Source organism: Haliaeetus albicilla, chromosome 27 (genome assembly GCF_947461875.1).
Source record: "Haliaeetus albicilla chromosome 27, bHalAlb1.1, whole genome shotgun sequence".
NCBI classification, from domain to species: Eukaryota; Metazoa; Chordata; class Aves; order Accipitriformes; family Accipitridae; genus Haliaeetus; species Haliaeetus albicilla.
The window spans coordinates 20979818-20998895 of NC_091509.1; the positions used below are offsets into that span (position 1 = coordinate 20979818).

A 19078-nucleotide genomic window follows, 5' to 3' on the forward strand; every position below is an offset into this window, starting at 1 on the left:
ACAGCTGTCAGTCCACAAGACAGATTTGCAGAAAATTGTGAGCAAATAAAAAGTAGGTTTGGCAATGAAGGTATTATTGTTTCCTTACAAACAGCTTATATTCTATTATTTCCAACAATTTTTGTAGGCAGGTGTAAAATGCAGAAAAGAATGCTATATGCCATTAAATAAAACATTTCTACTTAATGAGAGGCCACCTGTCTGGATTTCACACTCCGTGCATCAGAATGGTATTTGAATGATCAGAATGACCTGTATTACATTTCTAAATAGGAAGCTGAAGTACAAGGGCTAGTGCCTCGCCAGAGCTGCCCTGTGCAAGAGAAGCTGTTCTCCTTGGGACGACATGGCAGAGGGTCCTCACACATTTCATCTGCTCTAACAGTGTTTCTCTGTATGCCCAATGCTTTTTGAGTCCTGCTTAAGATGTTGATTTCAAAAATATCTCATACCACTTGGGTTAGTCATTCTTTCCCTATTTTTCATATGGATTTGAAGGAAAGTTCCCCTCAAATTAAACCTAAATGGAGCTAATCCTACAATCAGATATATGACTACACTTCATCCTCTTCCTGCACTGAGCACAAAGAGATTGATGTGGAATTTCTGCAGTTTGTGTTCTAGATTTCCTACTAAGAAAGGTGAATTACCAGACCACATAACAACTCAGACTTGTAAACCATTTCCTGACTCTCATCTGTCGCTGCGAGAGAGGGATGCATCACACTCACACTACCGACAGCGTCATGGTGAACCACTGCTCACCCACAGCCCCGAGGACTCATGCTGGAAATACTCAAGCACACACATGGAGTTACTAACAGGACTGGCATCACCACAGCCAGCCAGGTAACTACGGCAGCTCCGATGATGCTGTGCCACCTTCCTGCACACCGTCGGTGTTGTTGATCCCGAGCTGGCTCTGATTCAACAGCACGTAACGGGCAGAATGAGCGGACCTCAGAGCCAGCATCAGAAATGTGGTTTCTGAGACAGAACTGCCCGAGCTGGACTGTTGTGGGGATCTGCAGATTTGCCTTGAAAGCGGGGCTCAGCGGTACAGCCTCACACTCCCCCCAACTCAATTACCCCCGGGGTCTCTTCATCACTTAACCAGACCGTCGGAAAAAGGGGGCTCGTCTGCGGGATGATCCGTTGTCACTCGGCTCCGTTTGATGACGGGGCTGGAAGATTTGTCTTCCAACAGGCGACCTGTCTGCTCTGAGGGCGAGGGCTGGAGCTGGGGCCAGCTGGAGTTTTCCACTGCCATAACTGCCGTACCAGCACTGTGGGGGCACCGAGCCATGGCAGCAGGCTGGAAACGCCATTTTAGAACCACCTGAAATTATTATTTCACAATTGTTTTGTGTTTTTGATAGAAGTGCTAACGGCTCCTCGGGGGGGGGGGGGGGGGGGGAGATGTTTGGGTGCCACTGGGTGTCCCCAGGACAGGACAGGTGGGAGAAGACGGGGGAGAGGAGAGGGGCCCTGGGGATGAGGAGAGAAGCCAGGGGATGAGAAGGGCTGAGGGCTGAGGAGAGGGGCAATGGGGGGGCCCAGGGATGAGGAGAAGGGCCATGGGGATGAGGAGAGGGGCCAGGGGATGAGGATTGGGGTTGGAAGATGAGGAGAGGGGCTGGGGGATGAGAAGGGATGAGGAGAGGGGCAGTGGGGATGAGGAGAGGGGCCCAGGGATGAGGAGAAGGGCCATGGGGATGAGGAGAGGGGCAGTGGGGATGAGGAGAGGGGCCCGGGGATGAGGAGGGGGCCGTAGGGAAGAGCCAGAGCGGGGTTTGCTCATGGTTGCCCCCTCTCCCGCCTCGCCTACACACGGCCTGCGGCCGAAACGGAGAACCGAAGAAGAAGAGCGGGCGGAGGACCCGGGGGAAGAGACGCGGCCGCTCCAATGCCCGGGGCCTCCAGCGGCCGCGGTCGGCGGCGGGGGGCGGTAGCGAGCCCGGGCCGGGGCGGGCGGGGCCCGCCATTACCGGGGCGTGTCGGCGGGCGCGGTGGCTGCCGGGGCGCGGGAACGGCGGCGGGAGCAGCAGCCGCGAGCTGAGGTGACGGGGCTGGGGCAGCGGGGCAGGCGGCGGGCTCGGGGGTTCGGCGGTGGGTAGGGAGGGGAAGGGCCGCCCCCGCCGCGGTGCCATCGCCTCTCCCTGGAAAATGTCCCACCCCCGCTGCAGCGCGGGGCTCCGGGTGGGAAACTCCCGCTGCCCACCTCTGCCCCGGCGGCGGGGTTTCTCCGGGAAATGCCCTTTTGCCACCCGGTCGTCGTCCCCCCCACACACACATAACACCGCTGCCGCCCGCCTCCAACCGCAGCGGTGGCCTGGCGGGGCCGAGCCCGGCTGGGCCTCCCCTGAGGAGGCAGCTGGGCCCGGGGGAGGGCGGGGGGGAGCCCTGAGGGGAGAGTGGGAGCGCACCGAGCAACGCTCTTTCGGCCATGGGAAACATATCTGAAATACACACACATAAACGCTTGAAATACACGTGTTTACCGCGGGTCAGTAACGGGCCTTAGGGTAGGAGTTGCCTCCATCAGTTACCCAGCCCGTGGGAGCTCCCACCCGTGCCTTGGGCCCTGCCTGCGAAGTCTCCTGCTTTTTTAGGTGGTTTGTTTTTTTTTTCTTCCCCCTCATATCAAGACAAAGGTGATGCTGGGTGTCCCATTCAAATTGGAACGCGGCCCTGTGAGAAACAGAGGCGGCGGGGAAGCTGGCACAGTGTTGGGTATTGCAGGACGACTGGATTTTTAAAGGGGAAAAAATATCGTGGCCTCTGTTGCGTGGGGGCATTCTGAAAGCATGTGCGTGGGTTTTGTGATGTGGAATAAAGGGTTATTTTTTGGTTTTGATTTAATGATAAATAGTTTGGCACTTCTCTTAACCTGGAGTTGATTAGCTTCTCAGTTTAAAACATGAGTTATTGCCTTCATATGTTCTGTACCTTGAGCCATGACTGAAGAGCCTTAGCTGTGTTTTTAAAGCTGTTCATCATATTTTGTGCTTGTATAGATGCATTGTCAGCTTTCAGTGATATGCTGTGATTGTTGCCTTCTAGATTCTTCACGAAGCTTTATTTTACAGGATTTATAACGTTTACACTTCTGACTTTGGGAGAGAGGACCTTCTGCAGAAATGTCGAAGATTGAGAAGATGAGTATCCTTGGAGTGAGGAGCTTTGGGGTAGAGGATAAAGACAAACAAATTATCACTTTCTTTCATCCATTAACTATTTTGGTGGGACCAAATGGTGCAGGAAAAACGGTAAGGCTTACTATATGTTTGGTTTTGAACTGTAGATAGGTCTGAAAGGCCTCAAAATATGAATAATGATTTACAGAAAGGTATTAATAATATCACAGAAATCTTGCTGTTCACTGTAAATATTGTGTTGTTTAGCATTGTTAGAGATCTGCTTTCACACCTGGATTTTGCAGAGCTCTGGCTGATATTTTTCACAGGAAATTGATCCAGATCCTGATTAAAACTGATTTTGCAAAGTACCATAGTCTCATGATACTTAAAAAATAAAATGTTATTTCTTACTTCTCTCTCCTCACATATTTAACTCATTTGTAAGTATTTGGGCTGTTACTGGTTTTGCCTGTAGTCCATCTTGTTTATTCTGAATTGCTATTATAACTGTATACTTACTTCTGTTTTCTTAGACTATCATTGAATGTCTTAAATACGTATCCACTGGAGATTTTCCTCCTGGCACCAAAGGGAACTCATTTGTTCATGATCCAAAGGTAAAAGTCATGGTGACTAGATTTAATGTGTGTTCACTCCTAAGTAAAAATACTTAACTGCACTCAGGGTTGTGATGAAGACAGGGATGTTCAGGTTCTAGGCAGACATGAGCTGACTGTATTGTTTCAGGAAAAACGGAGAGTTGGGGGACATTAGAACATTACCTACAGCTGGGAAGGCACATATTCATTTGGACATTGCAAAGAATTTCCCTTATTCAGTTTTTTTGTTTCTATTAAAGGTTGCCAATGAAACAGATGTTAGAGCTCAGATTCGATTACAGTTTCGTGATGTAAACGGAGAGCTCGTAGCTGTCCAGCGATCCATGGTGTGTACCCAGAAAGGCAAGAAAACAGAATTTAAAACACTTGAATCTGTCATTACTAGAACAAAGTAAGTTGTCACGTTTTTTTTTTCTTACTTTGGCATGAAGATCGGTTTGGGGTTTGTATATTTTTAAGTATAAGACAAGAGAAAACTTCATAATGTATTCCTTGAAGTAGCTACCAGTGCTTTTAGATTAAAGCTATGTAGTTTCATCACTTTATCTATTAGTTGATTCAGAAATCCTACATTTGATAGCCACTACTTTAAGAACTACTTATATCTGTTAACTTGCATTTATTTGAAAATTGTATTAATAATGATATGGTTTGAAAGTAGCATTGCGTGGAGTATGTAGGTTTTACTTCCTTTAGCACCATTTTCAGTTTCAGATCATTGTTGGCTCATATTTAACTCCAATCTCCACTATTTAAGAGTCATATTCACTTAACTTCATTCAAGATCATTTTTGCACCCTCTGGTGATTCTGCATAGTTTTAAAATGTGTAACAGTCTTAACTACAAATATTGACAGTGTTGAATGCATGTGTTGAACAAGGTAATTAAATGTTTAAAAGTGGTTACTCATTAAGTTTTTGAGTCGGTACGTTTCAATGAGATTATACTGTTAAAAATGCAGTTTACTTTTAAAAGAACTCGCTAGCAACTTCTTTGCGGATTTTCTTTATCTGTGCTACACAGGCATGGCGAGAAGGTCAGTCTCAGTTCCAAGTGTGCAGAAATTGATCGAGAGATGATCAGCGCCCTTGGTGTTTCCAAATCGGTGATTAACAATGTCATTTTCTGCCACCAAGAAGAATCCAACTGGCCATTAAGTGAAGGGAAGGCCCTGAAACAAAAATTTGATGAGATCTTTTCAGCAACAAGGTTTTTCTCTTTACTGTAGTTAAATAAAAAATAAGTAAGAAAATGTCTTCTCTCATAATGTAGGTTTAACAAAAATGTCTAAGGCATTGTTTCATACATCAGTATTGCTATATTGCCAATAGGATCTGAATTTTTTTTTTTTTTTTTTTTTTAAGGTATATTAAAGCACTCGAAACTCTCCGTCAGGTACGACTGAAACAAAGCTTGAAAGTAAAAGAGTGTCAGACAGAACTGAAATACCTAAAACAGAATAAAGAAAAAGCACAGGAAATCCAGAATCATCTTAGCAACAGGGAGGCTCAACTGGCTGCTTCTAAGGAGAATGTAAAATCTATTGAGAGTCAACTTGATCCTCTAAAGGTAATTTGCATGACAATTATGTTAAGACTTTAATACAGACTTTAATACAAAACAATACATGAGTACTAAAGAACACAGCAAAATGTGAAAGCTGGACAAATTTCTTGATTAAAATCTTATACTTTTGTTGTGTTATCTAATCCTTTGCTCTGAAGCGGAATCAAGCATACCTCAACAAAGCTGGCAGATGGTCTAATCTGTAAACAGTCATTGAAGGTTTAAGAGCATAGGTTGTGAAATTCTTGTAGCAGCATTGGGTTTTTGTAGCTTACTTTAAAATCTCTCTTTCTCAAATTTAGCTGGTAACTAAAACTATTATAATCTGTAACTAAAACAAAAGCTAAACTAACTATAGAACAATTGATTATGGGATTCATAAGCTGGTGAGATATTTCACTTGCAGCATTCTTTTCTTTGCAGAGTTCTCTGGCAGCAGTTGAACAGAATCTCATGAAAGTAATGAGGCTAGACAACGATGTAAAAGCCTTGGAGAGCAGGAGGAGGCAGATGGAGAAGGATAATCAAGATTTGCAACAGAAGATGGAAAAGGTTGCCTTTTAAATTCCATGCTGCCATCCTTTCTATTGAAAAAGCAGTCTGTCTTTTGCTACCCTGTGAACTAAGTGTATATTTTATTATGCATTAGATGTTGGTAAAGAACATTTTCATAGCCCATGTAGCTTGCTTGATATTACCAGATATGGCAAATATGGCTCAATAAAGCTATATTAGTTTCTATGTAATTTGGGTTAAATTGCTATTTGTAACTTCCCTTCACCATAGACTAGCTTGCCAGGAAGGCAAATACTGACAGAAGTTTTCATAAAAGTGATAATTATTGGTAACAATGCCTTGTCGTGTGCAACTTGAAAATATCTACCTCTCACTGTATGTTGATGATAGCCAGCACTTGTTTTGACCAGTATGGGATGGCTCTTGACGTTAATACTATTCATCTCCCTGGAGACTTTTTATTTCTTTCTCTTAAAATAAGAAATAATTGTCAGTCTTCTGTTGTGATTGTGACAAGGCATTTAAAACTCTTTTGAAAAATGGAAAGAAATTCCTTAAAGGTAAAAATTTAAATTCATTTGTTTTATCAGCCTAAGAAAAATAGATTTTTCTTTTTCCACTTTTGCTTGTAGCATATTTAATTTTTCTTAATATGTGTCTTAATATAGAAATTCTGCGTGGGATGTGTTTATGTCTTATTTCTTGAATTCTGTAACAGTAGAAACGATTCTTTCTTAAAACATCATTAATTGGCTTATAAATTAGTTAAAAAGCTAACTTTATTCTGTATTGTATTTGGTGTACAGGTTTTTCAGGGAACAGATGAACAACTAAGGGATAGATACCAGAACCACCAGAGAACAGTGAGGGAGAAGGAGAAGAGATTATCAGACTGTAAGCGTGAATTAGATAGAGCCACTAAAGAATGCCAGAGATTTAACAGTGAGAAATCAGAACTACTTATTGAACGAGGTATTTTAGACTTCATCTACAACCTTGTATTTATTTTTTAATGTAATTAAGATCTGAAATGGAACTGCTGATAAGAGTTTAAGGGATTTGAACTAGACAAAACCCCTGAAATGTGTATGAGTTTGGAGTGGGCTGCACAGTGTGGTAAGAGACTCTCGCAGGTGGACAGGTCTTAGCGTTCTTCTCATGGAGTTTCTAATGTGCACTTGTTGTTCTGAGCTATAATTACAACATGTAGTACCTTTGTTTGTAAATGGACCATTCTTTATAAAGATATTCCAAATAGATAACTTACAGTGGCATAGATCAACATCAGCCTAGCAGTTTACACCACCATTGTTTTCACTGTCTGAGCTTGTACTGCTTTGGGTGATGAAAATGTCTGCTAACCAGATGTGATTGTATAAGTGTGTTTTAGCCAAGAAAAACGTGAAAGCAGAATGCTCAGCATGCTCAGTGTCTCAGGTCGGGGCTGGGGACTAGTCAGAGGGCTTTAGGATAATATTCTTTCATACATTGTGTATTCTCTTTTCGATGGACTATGGGAATTTCAGTAAAGCTGTAGTAGTTGAGACAGAGTATATGCTTACATAAAATATGTTTGGGCTTTGTTTGTTAATCAGAATAATATTTTTAGTGTTTTAAGAGGCTTTCTTTTAAATTCACATTTAATTTCACATTTTAAATGTCACATTTTCTTTTTGTGAAGGTCGTCTTCAACTGCAAGCAGATCGTCACCAAGAACACATCACAACGAGGGATTCATTAATTCAGTCTTTGGCAGCACAGCTGGAATTAGATGGTTTTGAGCGAGCACCTTTTAATGAAAGGCATGTTACCAGTTTTCACAGGTTGTTGAAGGAGAGACAAGAAAGAGATACAGAAGCTGCAAATCGTTTGATGGTAAGAATTTTGTTGGTTTAGTCATGTAGTTAGTATTGGTTATTAGCGTGTTATTGGTCCATATGTGTCTTCATGGTGCTGGGAGGAAGAATGTTGTGGGGGAAACCGAAGCCATTTTTTTTCTTCTAGAATTCTTTATTATGGGTTGCCTGAATCTTTCCATGGAAATTAGTTTTGGAACTAAGAGTGGTCATCAAGTGATCTGAATTGCCAAAGCTATTGAACAGGCAGTTCTTCAGAGAGGTTTTTCTCAGCATCCCTCGCATGCAGGTGGATCACTGACAAGCTAAAAAGCCTGAGGAAGAATTACAGTGGGCAACTGGTTTAAAAATAAGCAACGTTTTGTTGAAGTCATCTTCAAAATAGAGTTGCTCTCACAGAACACTACCAGTATGATGCATCTGCATTTTCCTGTCGAAATATTTCAGCAGAAAATTTTTGACAAGTTCTAGTTATCTAAGTATCTCAACGTCTTGTATCACAGTGGTAAATATTTGTAAGCTAGTGTGAAGAAGTGTTTTTAAATGTTGTTTTCCTATGAAAAAAATGATGAGTATATTATTGCTGACTTCTTTCAGAGAGAATTTGCACAAAAAGAAGCAATGAAACAAAAACAGATAGATGAAATAAGAGACAAGAAAACTGGATTAGAAAGAACCATTGACCTGAAATCAGATATTCAAAATAAGAAACAAGCTGAGCTGAAGAATGTAAAATGTGAATTGCAGCAGTTGGAGGGCTTTTCAGACAGAATTCTGGAGTTGGATCAGGAGATTGTCAAGACAGTAAGTTACTATTATTCCAAAATTTATAGAAGTTTGAAGTAAAAACTTTTGGCTTTATCATTAAAAAAAAAAAAACAAAGAAAACCCTTGACCTTTACTCCATCTGCTGCATTTTTGCCCTTTTAATACCTTTTCTATGCTTTGTCTGTTTAGATGGTGCACCCTTTGGGGCAGGGACTATTCACTCTCTGTTTTTGTACAGTGCATGCACAGAATATGCTGATTCTGCTTGGTGAGTTATAAATAGGGTAATAGCCACAGCTGGTGATATCATAAGATTAGTCAGCCTTAAATTCTTGGGCCAGAAAAATGTGACCTAAAGTGCTATACTACGTGTATTTTTCCAGATAACTTGTCTGTGAGATGGGCTAGTTGGTTATAAGTGGTTTATCTGGTGAATTATTATAAAGTTACAAGCATTTTACGTCCCAGTTGAATAGCTGGTTATGCCTTTGTAGCCAAATATTTTACGTTTGTTAGCAGTGTATGAATTCAGTGCTGGACAGTGTTTCTTCTAGACTCCTCACTAGGATAACCCCAAATTTAATGTACAGTAAACGTACGTTACAGAATTTAATGTACAGTAGAGCAGCCAGGAGTCTACCAAAGCTGCTTTATCACTCCCCTCCTCAGCTGGTCATGGGAGAAAAAATATAACGAAAGGCTCTTTGGTTGAGATAAAGAGAAAGAGAGATCACTCGCCAATTACCATCATGGGCAAAACAGACTTGACTTGCGGAAAATTAATTTAACTTATTACCAATCAGATCAGAGTAGGGTAGTGAGAAATAAAACCAAATCTTAAAACAGATTCCCCCACCCTTCCCTCCTTCCTGGCTCAACTCCACTCCCGATTTTCTCTACCTCTTTCCCCCCAGTGGCGCAGGGGGACGGAGAATGGGGATTGGGGTCGGTTCATCACACCTTGTCTCTGCCGCTCCTTCCTCCGCAGGGGGAGGACTCCTCACTCTTCCGCCTGCTCCAGCGTGGGGTCCCTCCCACAGCAGACAGTCCTCCACGAACTTCTCCGACATGAGTCCTTCCCACGGGCTGCAGTTCTTCACAAACTGCACCAGCGTGGGTCGCCCACGGTGTCACAAGCCCTGCCAGCAAACCTGCTCCAGCCTGGGCTTCTCTCTCCACAGGGCCACAGATCCTGCCAGGAGCCTGCTCCAGCGCGGGCTTCCCACGGGGTCGCAGCCTCCTTCAGGCACCCACCTGCTCTGGCATGGGCTCCTCCCTGGGCTGCAGGTGGATATCTGCTCCACTGTGGACATAGGCTACAGGGGGACAGCCTGCCTCACCATGGTCTTCCCCATGGGCTGCAGGGGAATCTCTGCTCCAGCACCTGGAGCACCTCTTCCCCCTCCTTCTTCACTGACCTGGGGGTCTGCACAGTTGTTTCTCTCCCATATTCTCACTCCTCTCTCCAGCTGCCATTGCGCAGGGATTTTTCCCCCCTTCTTAAATCTGTTTTCCCAGAGGCACTACCACCATCGCTGCTGGGCTCGACCTTGGCCAGTGGCGGGTCTGTCTTGGAGCCGGCTGGCACTGGCTTTGTCGGACATAGGGGAAACTTCTAGCAGCTTCTCACGAAGCCACCCCTGTAGCCCCCCCGCTACCAAAACCTGCCACGCAAACTCAATACAAGTGAGCCTCCTGAAGCTAAGTCATGTGATTATTATGGCTTATGGTAGAAGCATGCGCAACTTGGGGTAGTACTACATTTCAGAACAGTGCGTCCAGTATCTGCTTTACTTTTGCCATGCCAACATCACAGCCTTTGTCCTTTTTTGTGTATTCTTTACAAATCCTGTGTCATTCCTGTAACAGCTAACAATACTGCTACCAGGCAGCTTAAGAGCTTTCTTCTGTTTCCTTTAGTTAGAGCTTTATTGATTAGTGTAATTATTTAAGTCTTCTGGGCTTTTATTTTTGTTTAGGAACATGAGCTGGAGAAGGCTGAGAAGAACAGCAATGTAGAAACACTTGAAGTAGAAGTACGAACTCTGCAAAATGAGAAAATAAACCTGGACAAAGCTCTTAGGAAGTTGGATCAAGAGATGGAACAGTTGAATCTACATACCATGACAATTACCCAAATGGAGATGCTGAAGAAAGACAAAGTAATTTTCTATCATCATCTCATAAGAGAGGGACATGAAATTAATACAGTCCCTTCAAGATTTGTGTATTTTTCAGGTGTTTATCAACAATCATATGTAAAGCTTCTGTCTGACTCCATAGAAGCCATTAACTCCATGAACGCACTGAGCAACATAAACTTGAAGATATGAAAAAAATAATTTAAAATGCTTCATTTCCGCAGGCAGACAAAGAAGAGCAGGTCAGAAAAGTAAAATCAAGACATTCTGATGAACTGACATCGCTGTTAGGATACTTTCCAAATAAAAACCAACTTGAAGACTGGCTTCATGTTAAAAATAGAAAGATTAATCAGACAAGGGATAATCTTGCTGACCTTAAGTAAGTATTAATTGATTATGTCACCATAAGTATTTATGCAATTATGAATTTAAATGTTAGAAAGGTTAATATGCTTAACATGCTTGTTAATTTAATTCATTATTGTTTATTTGGGTATCTGCAAAATCAAAGCATCCTGCAGAATTTACGTAATGTGTAGCTGACATAGTTTGTACTAGTTAATAAAATCACAACACTTGTAGTATGTCAAAGGCAGCACGAAAAAAGATAGCAAAATATTGGTTTGGAACATCCTTAATTGTTTATACTAATCCTAGCTGAATGAATGTGCTTCCAGGGTAGAAATTGCTGGTCTTCTGACTTTCTTGTAAGTCACAGAGTGGTTAGTGGCTGTATCGAGTTCACATGTGATTATCTGTTCCTGATTTCATTTGATTATATAAAACAAGTTGTTAGAAGGAGTAGGTAACATCAGCACACTATGCAGTGATACACATTAAACTTCCACAAAACAAAAAACCCAAAGATTTTAAGTATAAGAATACTGCATAAATCAAAAGTATGAAACATGAGTAGAAGTATGCTAACATTCTTTGCATAAGAGGTTCAATAATATAAGCAATAATTGCTGCAGGGCAAAAAAGTTGATATTGTATTATTCTATAAAGTTTTGTATGGTTTTGTCGTTAGAAATTAGTTTCTCGTCAGTAAGCATCTAGAAAACAAAAGGGAATTAAAATTAAACGATTTATGCTGTACTTAAAGAAATAAAAACTTGACGCTATAGATTTCCTGAAAAATCATTAAAGAAGAACTGGTGAACAGGTCTGTAATATCAATTTCAGTTAACTTCCCATGTTTTTGTTTTTGCTTAAACAGTTTGAAATCTTTGGGTTTTTGTAATAAAAGAGTTTATGCATTGATGTTTCAGCAAACGACTGGCATCAGTAGAATATCATAAAACTTATGTCAGTAATGAGCTAAAAAAAAAAGAAGAGCAGTTGTCCCTTCATGAAGCAAAACTTTTTGATGTTTGTGGAAGCCAAGATTTTGACAGTGATCTGAACAAGCTTCAGGATGAAATTGAAAAGAGTTCAAAACAGCGAGGTAAATTTATCTATAGCTCTACTTTTTTCCCTAAAGCTTTTTTAAATGTAAGCCACAGATACTGAGACAGTCTGTTGCTTGTGCAGGACAAACAATAGACACAGAAACTGACTTAACGGAAATTATTACTGAATCTTACTATTTTTTAATACATTTTCCTTATCTTTACTACTACTTATGTCTTACACATAATAAGAGAATTAGCTGAAAGAATTAAAACCACTGATCCTGCTTAAATGTAAGTGAAGTTTCTGCTTTGGCTTACTGTGTATGCAGATCATGACCTCCTCAAACCTAAGGAAATGCTTTGAGTACTTGGATCTGCCAGGTGTGAGGACAAGTACAGAACCAGCTGTTTGGTGTGGGTTTGGCCCATAGGGCCTACTACTAACTAAAAGAAAGTAATTTCTGAAGGAAGTACTCACTTCCACTGTTAATTACAGAGGGATGAGCATGGTTTAATAAAACAGACTTGTAGAATAATTCAGGTTGACAAGGACTTGAGGAGGTGATTTAAGGGCAACCTGCTGAAAGCAGGGGCAGCACTGAATTCAGACCAGGTCACTTAGGGCCATGTCAGGTTCCTATCTTTGTGATTTTGTGGGTTATAACTTTGTCTTTATTTATGGTAAATACATACCTAGTTTAGAACTGATTATGCACTATTTATATAACAGAAAGGTTTTTTTTCTTTTTAAACCAGCTGTGCTTGCTGGAGCCACTGCAGTTTATTCACAGTTCATTACACAACTGACAGAGGAGAGCCAGTCATGTTGTCCAGTTTGTCAAAGAGTTTTTCAAACAGAGGCCGAACTGCAAGATGTCATCAGTGATCTGCAGTCTAAGCTGCGTCTTGCTCCAGACAAACTGAAGTCAACAGAGTCTGAGCTTAAAAGAAAAGAGAAAAAACGTGATGAAATGATGAGTCTTAAACCACTTAGGTAAAGTACTTGGCAAACCATATTGTTGCAAGCTGTTTTCTTTCAAATGCTTGTTTTCTGATTATTAAAAATAATGCAGACATCAAGGAGGCCTTATTTTAGGGCTAGTTAATTCATTAAAAAAATCTTATTGTGGAGATAAATATTTTGCTAGCATTTGTTCTTTGCTTATTTGGATTTTAATATTAGCTATTTTATATTTTTGGTATTTCTGGTCCTTTGGAGCTTCTCATGAGAATGAGGCAGAAAAAGTGGTTACATACTTTTCTACTGATAATTTACACTATACAGTCACAGTTACCTTCCTTGTTGCTTATCATTGTAATTTAAAATGGACAGGCTGGTTTTGTTTTTACTGAAATGTTTACCTGTTGCCTCCCTCCAAAACATTAACAAATAACACTAGACCTAAAGAGTTTTTGTCAAGTGTCCTGTTTTTTTTTTTTTCTTAGTGTACGAACAGCATTAAAAGTAAGACTAGAGTATACAGATTTCCTGCCAGTAGTGAAGAGGCTCTAGTCTCAGGAAATTTGCAGACCATTGTTCTGAATTTGGAGAATGTATGTTAGAGGGTAGACCTTTCCTTCACAAGAGGGCACTCTTGTACCATGGATTTAGACCGTCTCATGATCACTTGCTGTAATTAAGTTAAAAACCAAAAGAGATTTTGTCTGCTTGTTTGTTTCATCTCACCTGTCTAAAATGAGGGATGTATTACCTTAGCTGGGTATGTAACATAAGCCTAATCGAATGTGGGCAAGGTTAAGGGGCTACAATTTTGGCTAAATTTAGTCTTCCACTATTAAAACATATTACAGATTTTGTTAGCTTGAATGTCTTGAACTCATGCTGCTGGTTTTGACAAAGGAAATTTTACGGATTTCTATTTTATTTAAGGCGAACTGTAGTTGAACTCCAAGATAGGGACATACCAGACTTGAGGAGCAAGATACAGAATGCAAACAGGGATTTAACAGGCCTGAAGGGTGAGATAGAAGAACAGGAATCACTCTTGCAGACAGCTTTGTCTGAGGAGGATGGTGCCAAGGCACGTTTACAGGATATAACACTAATGGAAAGGTACCAGGTATGCTTTGGTAATTTCTTTTAATATATAAAATGATGCTCACTTGCTAGCATTTCAATATGTAGTTATTCAATAATACAACAAAACTTTGAGGTCTTAAGACTATTCAAGAAAAGTAAAAATACTTTAAAAGGCAGCATTACATAGGTGATCTTGGTACTAACAAAACTTAGAAGTTTTATGTAATGATTTTTTCTTTTGGGGACCACAATGTCCCTTGAGTTCTCATTCAATTCTGTGCTATAGTAACTAGGAAAAGATGTATAATCCAGAACTTGAGCATAACCACAAGTGCGCCAAAGTGTTTTTCAGTCTTCATAGTCATTATAGCTCAGTGTATTCTCAGCAGCTGCTCTGAGTACTTTCTGGAATCTTGTCACATGTGCTTCTTTGTTCTGTGCCATCTGAATATATGGTAAAGGGGAATGGATATCCTACACTTTTTATTATTCTGACGTAGGAGGCCGTTTTGAACAGTCTTGATGCCTTTATTACCAACATAAAATCTTTGCTTGACCAAGAACCATGAGAGGGACAGTTATGGAGAGAACCTGGGGCCAGGCAAAGGACTGAGAGCATTTCACGGGTGGGAGATGGCAGCAGCTACTGAGGCTTCAACAGTTCTGTTGTCACAGGGACAGGTAGCACATGTAACTGTTCTGTGGTGGGCTGGGGATGTCAAAAGCCCATCCGTCCATATTGACTGATATCCTTTATACCAATTAGGTATTCCAGTTTATAGCAGCTTGTGGGCTGACATAACCTTACTGCTAATGATGTGGCATTGCTCCAGTGGAGGAGATAAATTTGAAAGTCTTTTGAATCATGTGTGCCTCAAGCCCCAAGCTTATTCTTGTGTGCCAAAGATAAAAAATACATTGTTAAACACCAACACAAAAGTAATAGTACTTTCCCTCATACTTTCAGACTGATATTAGGGATGTTGAACGAAAAATTGCTCAGCAGGAGGCTAAGCTGCTAGGGGTCGATTTAAGTAGAACTGTTCTACAAGTAAGCCATGAAAAACAAGAGAAAAAACACTTGTGGGATACAGGTAGGTCATACAAAACTGGTATTTCATTTTTATATTGAAAATAATGTTCCAAACTTCCTGCCATTAAAATTTTAGTTTACCTATTTTACATTCTGAAATAACTGTATTCTAATAGTTTGTTGTTTTGATTTTGGGGGGTCATACTAGCTTAATTTAGAGTTAAATTTTCATAAGGAAGACAATAAATGTTTTTAATAAAAGATTGGCTGTTTCATTCTGTGTTTGTTTTCATCTGCAGTTACTGGTAAAATTGAGTTAAATCAAAAACTCAAGCAAGACCAGCAAAATCAGATTCAGCAGCTAAAGAGTGCAGTTAATGAGCTTAAAGCAGAGAAACTCCAGATTTCCAGCAGCATGCAGCATCGTCGACAACTGGAGGAACAAACAGTGGAATTAACCACTGAGGTTCAGTCCTTATGCAGAGAGATCAAGGTAGGAAATACTCTTAATTGTTAACCCTTAGCTTTGTTGTCCTTGGGGGGGGGGGGGGGGGGCCACGGGATAATAAATCTTTAACATTGTCTGTAATCCGAGCAAATAACCACATGACTTTTTTTACCACATGAAAAACTGTTGATCTTTAACAGAATGGGAAAATAAAAAAGGACTTTCTCCAACTACTTTTCAGGAAGCAAAAGAACAGGTATTTCCTTTGAATGCAACTTTAGAAAAACTGCAGCAGGAGAAGGAGGATCTAATGAACAAAAGGACTACAAGTAATAAAGAAACCCAAGAGAAGGTTTGTTTGCTTTTGGCATAGCTGGGAGATAGGATTATGTATTGGTTTTCAGGCATGGCTGGAAGCCATGGCAATGAGTTTGCTTTTAGGAAACAGTGACTTCAGCAGACGCTCTAGATTGGTGCAACTTTTAGGGAAGAAAAGGAACATAACCAAGTTGGGAGATGAACTCAGTTGTTATTAACCTTTGACAGTCTTGTCAAAAGGCTTCTAGGGACATTTGGCAATATTTAGTGACCAATGGTATTAAAAGCCCTTCCCAATAGATCTAAAAGAAATAGCAAGGTTGACTGTAACCTGTCCTTGCCAAGAGACAAACCTGTTTTTCTCAGGTGAAGTGGCCTTCTTGTGTAAGCACAAATGAGTGATTTACCATTTGTTTTGGAAAACATTTTCATAGTAATAAGGAGCATCTGGATTTCAAAAGCTGAAGGTTTTGTTAGTGAATTAAAGGCAGTTATGATAAGGTATTGTACTTTGACAATAGTGTTATCCAGTATCTAATCGTTGCTACAGAGCGTATCAGTTCTTGGACATATGACTGCATTTCATTTGAAATCTTTTCCCTGCAGATAAATGGCATAAAAGAGAAAGTTAAGGATATAAACAAGTACGTGAAAGAAATTGAAAACTATATTCAACAAGGAAAAGAAGACTATAAAAAGGTAACCTAAAAAACAGTTGATAAAATTTGACATTAAAAGCACTCTTGTGTTTAAATCTCAAATTTTTTTTTTATTATTTCTTTAGCAAAAGGAGTGTGAACTTGATGAAGTAAATTCTCAGTTAGCTGCCTGTGAGAAACAGAAGGAAAAGATAAGTAAGGAGATGGAAATGATTCGACAAGATATTGACACTCAAAAGGTAGATATATTATTTTACAATAAAGTATATTTTGTGCAGTTGAAATAATTTCTGGTTTTGGTTTAAGTCTGCCTAGGTCCATAGTGGTGGAGAGTTTGTCTCCTCCTAATTTACTTAATCAGTTGTTAGTCAGAATAGCTGCTATACATGCATTAGGCTGAAGAAGGTCTTGAGGTTTGTATATGCAAAAGTAGATACATTGTAAAAAAATTTTTATCTCTAACTATCATTTTGTGTTATTTCCAAAAGGGTTAAGTCTGTTGGGATAGTAGCCAGCATTTTCAAAAGTATCTTTGTGTGGAGAATACCTGCCTTCTGAAGTAAGGTACCAAATTGCAGATACCAAAAGTTGCTAGTTACTCCAGATTTTGTCACGTACTTTAAATTCTTGTGTATATATTTCAAATACTGTTTACATTCTCTATAGGAAAGATGTGTTTCCCCATTCTACCCCACCACTTACTGTCTAACTTGTAGAACTGAGATGGGGGACTTTGTTAAATCTCACCCTAAATTACTTGCCCTGTTTGAAACCTTGATTAATATTTGCACACAGGATCACTCTTGTTTTCGCCTGTGACAATAAATACTGTAAGTATTATTTCAGACTGAAATATGAAATAATACTGCTGATTTCCATTATACCCTATTTCTAGCACCAGATAAGTTCTCACTGTGATATTTTTCGTTGTTGTCAATTATTTTACGATTGCAGCATGTTTTGGAGTTTTGCAGAACTCATACTTTGTAATTGAGAATCAATATACTGAAACATTATACAACTTCTCATTTTCTGGGGAGATAGATACAGGAAAGGTGGCTAGAGGATAATCTTACTTTGAGGAAACGGAATGAAGAGCTAAAAGAAGTTGAAGACAATATAAAACAACTTGTGAAGGAGATGGGAGAAATGAAAGTCCCGCAAATGAAGAAGTAGGTACCTTCAAAACTGAACAGCATGTTTTGCACAAGAATTCACTGAATATCTGAGTATTATATTCACTGTGTTTTAGTGTGTTTCCTGGCCCACCGTTCTCCCCATTCTTGTAGACCACTTCCTCCTTCAAACTCATGTTTGTGTAATATCCCCATGACGACAACATAAATGACTCAGTGAAATTATATAGTGCTTCTACCTAGAAATACATATATGTGCATGTCTGCCCATACCTGTACCAATTTAATCTGTTTTTTTAATGACTTCCCCTGCTAAATCCATGTTTAAAAAATAATTCTCTGGATAAGAATATTTAATTTTCCATTTCAGTCTGCTCACTTAGGTCTCAGCAGCAAATTTTGTATTTACTTCAGTCATTTAATATTAGTTGCTTTGATAATAAATACTTTTGAAAAGGAATTAGCCCTATGCTGGTTCTTATGTGTGAACTATTTATTTAGTTTTCTAGAGGTTACCTAATTAATTCATCTTATTTTGCTCAGTATCCTAATTTAATTCCACCTATGAAATTCACTATTTTCCATGTCTCTGCATACATCACTTTGGCATTTGAACTTGGTAACTTGCTTCTCCCTCTCAGAATAGTGATTTGAATATGTTCTTAAGAAACTTAAAAATATTTTTATTTCAATAATTTCTTAATTTCAGTGACGTTAGTACTATGATTTTAACTGTTACAGACTTTATATTTACAATATAATGAGCTACTGTCAAACTCAAAATTAGAACCCTGATTAAAAAATTGTGAAACATTAAATACAAAAGACTTGTATATCAATTATGGTTTCACAGTGAACAGAAACATTTAGAGGAGAAAATAGAATCTCTGAAAAGAAACCATCATGTTGCACTTGGTCGACAACGTGGATTTGAGGAAGAGATTGTTCGGTTTAAAAAGGAACTTCGAGAGTCACAATTCAAAGATGCAGAGGAAAAGTACAGGGAGATGATGATTGTTATGAGAACAACAGAGCTAGTGAACAAAGATCTGGACCTTTATTACAAGGCTCTTGATAAGTAAGTATTGTCATATTAAGGAAATTCTTAAATGTTTTAGGCTTTTTTACTATTGATAACCTTGATGTAAAAGCAGCTTTCAATTTCAGACTTCTGGGGGTAACTTAGAAATAGTAAATTGGTATAATTCTTTGAGATATATAATTATTTCTCTTTATAAAATCAGGCATTTAAATGTTAAGATAACATAACAAGGCACGCCTTTTTAAATAAACTAATGAAAATATACGACAAACTGCACAGGATTGGTAAGATGTAGGAAATTTGTAAGTTAATGTATATAATATATATATACAGTAAGTGTATTGATGTTAATAACTGGAGTTTAATATAGTCATAGGTAAGTCCAGTGATCACTAT

At 39.6% G+C, this 19078-nt stretch overlaps 1 protein-coding gene across 2 annotated transcripts in view; it reads left to right on the forward strand.

Annotated features, from left to right (window-relative positions):
* Positions 1-829: 829 nt before the first annotated feature.
* RAD50 (RAD50 double strand break repair protein) overlaps positions 830-19078 on the forward strand; it is a 28608-nt gene continuing 10359 nt past the window's right edge. Inside the window, exons 1-22 of one of the 2 annotated variants that reach the window (XM_069772941.1) lie at positions 830-849; positions 3090-3269; positions 3674-3757; positions 4000-4151; positions 4785-4970; positions 5126-5330; positions 5751-5879; positions 6650-6815; positions 7525-7718; positions 8297-8503; positions 10447-10629; positions 10833-10990; positions 11883-12058; positions 12762-12999; positions 13897-14086; positions 15014-15140; positions 15379-15572; positions 15769-15879; positions 16452-16544; positions 16630-16743; positions 17549-17676; positions 18494-18718. In XM_069772941.1, the coding sequence (XP_069629042.1) occupies positions 3141-3269; positions 3674-3757; positions 4000-4151; positions 4785-4970; positions 5126-5330; positions 5751-5879; positions 6650-6815; positions 7525-7718; positions 8297-8503; positions 10447-10629; positions 10833-10990; positions 11883-12058; positions 12762-12999; positions 13897-14086; positions 15014-15140; positions 15379-15572; positions 15769-15879; positions 16452-16544; positions 16630-16743; positions 17549-17676; positions 18494-18718 (3389 nt within the window). In that variant the 5' untranslated portion in view covers positions 830-849; positions 3090-3140. Of the gene's footprint in view, positions 850-2028; positions 2056-3087; positions 3270-3673; positions 3758-3999; positions 4152-4784; positions 4971-5125; positions 5331-5750; positions 5880-6649; positions 6816-7524; positions 7719-8296; positions 8504-10446; positions 10630-10832; positions 10991-11882; positions 12059-12761; positions 13000-13896; positions 14087-15013; positions 15141-15378; positions 15573-15768; positions 15880-16451; positions 16545-16629; positions 16744-17548; positions 17677-18493; positions 18719-19078 lie in introns of those variants that run through there. The other variant, XM_069772940.1, reaches the window with a different exon arrangement.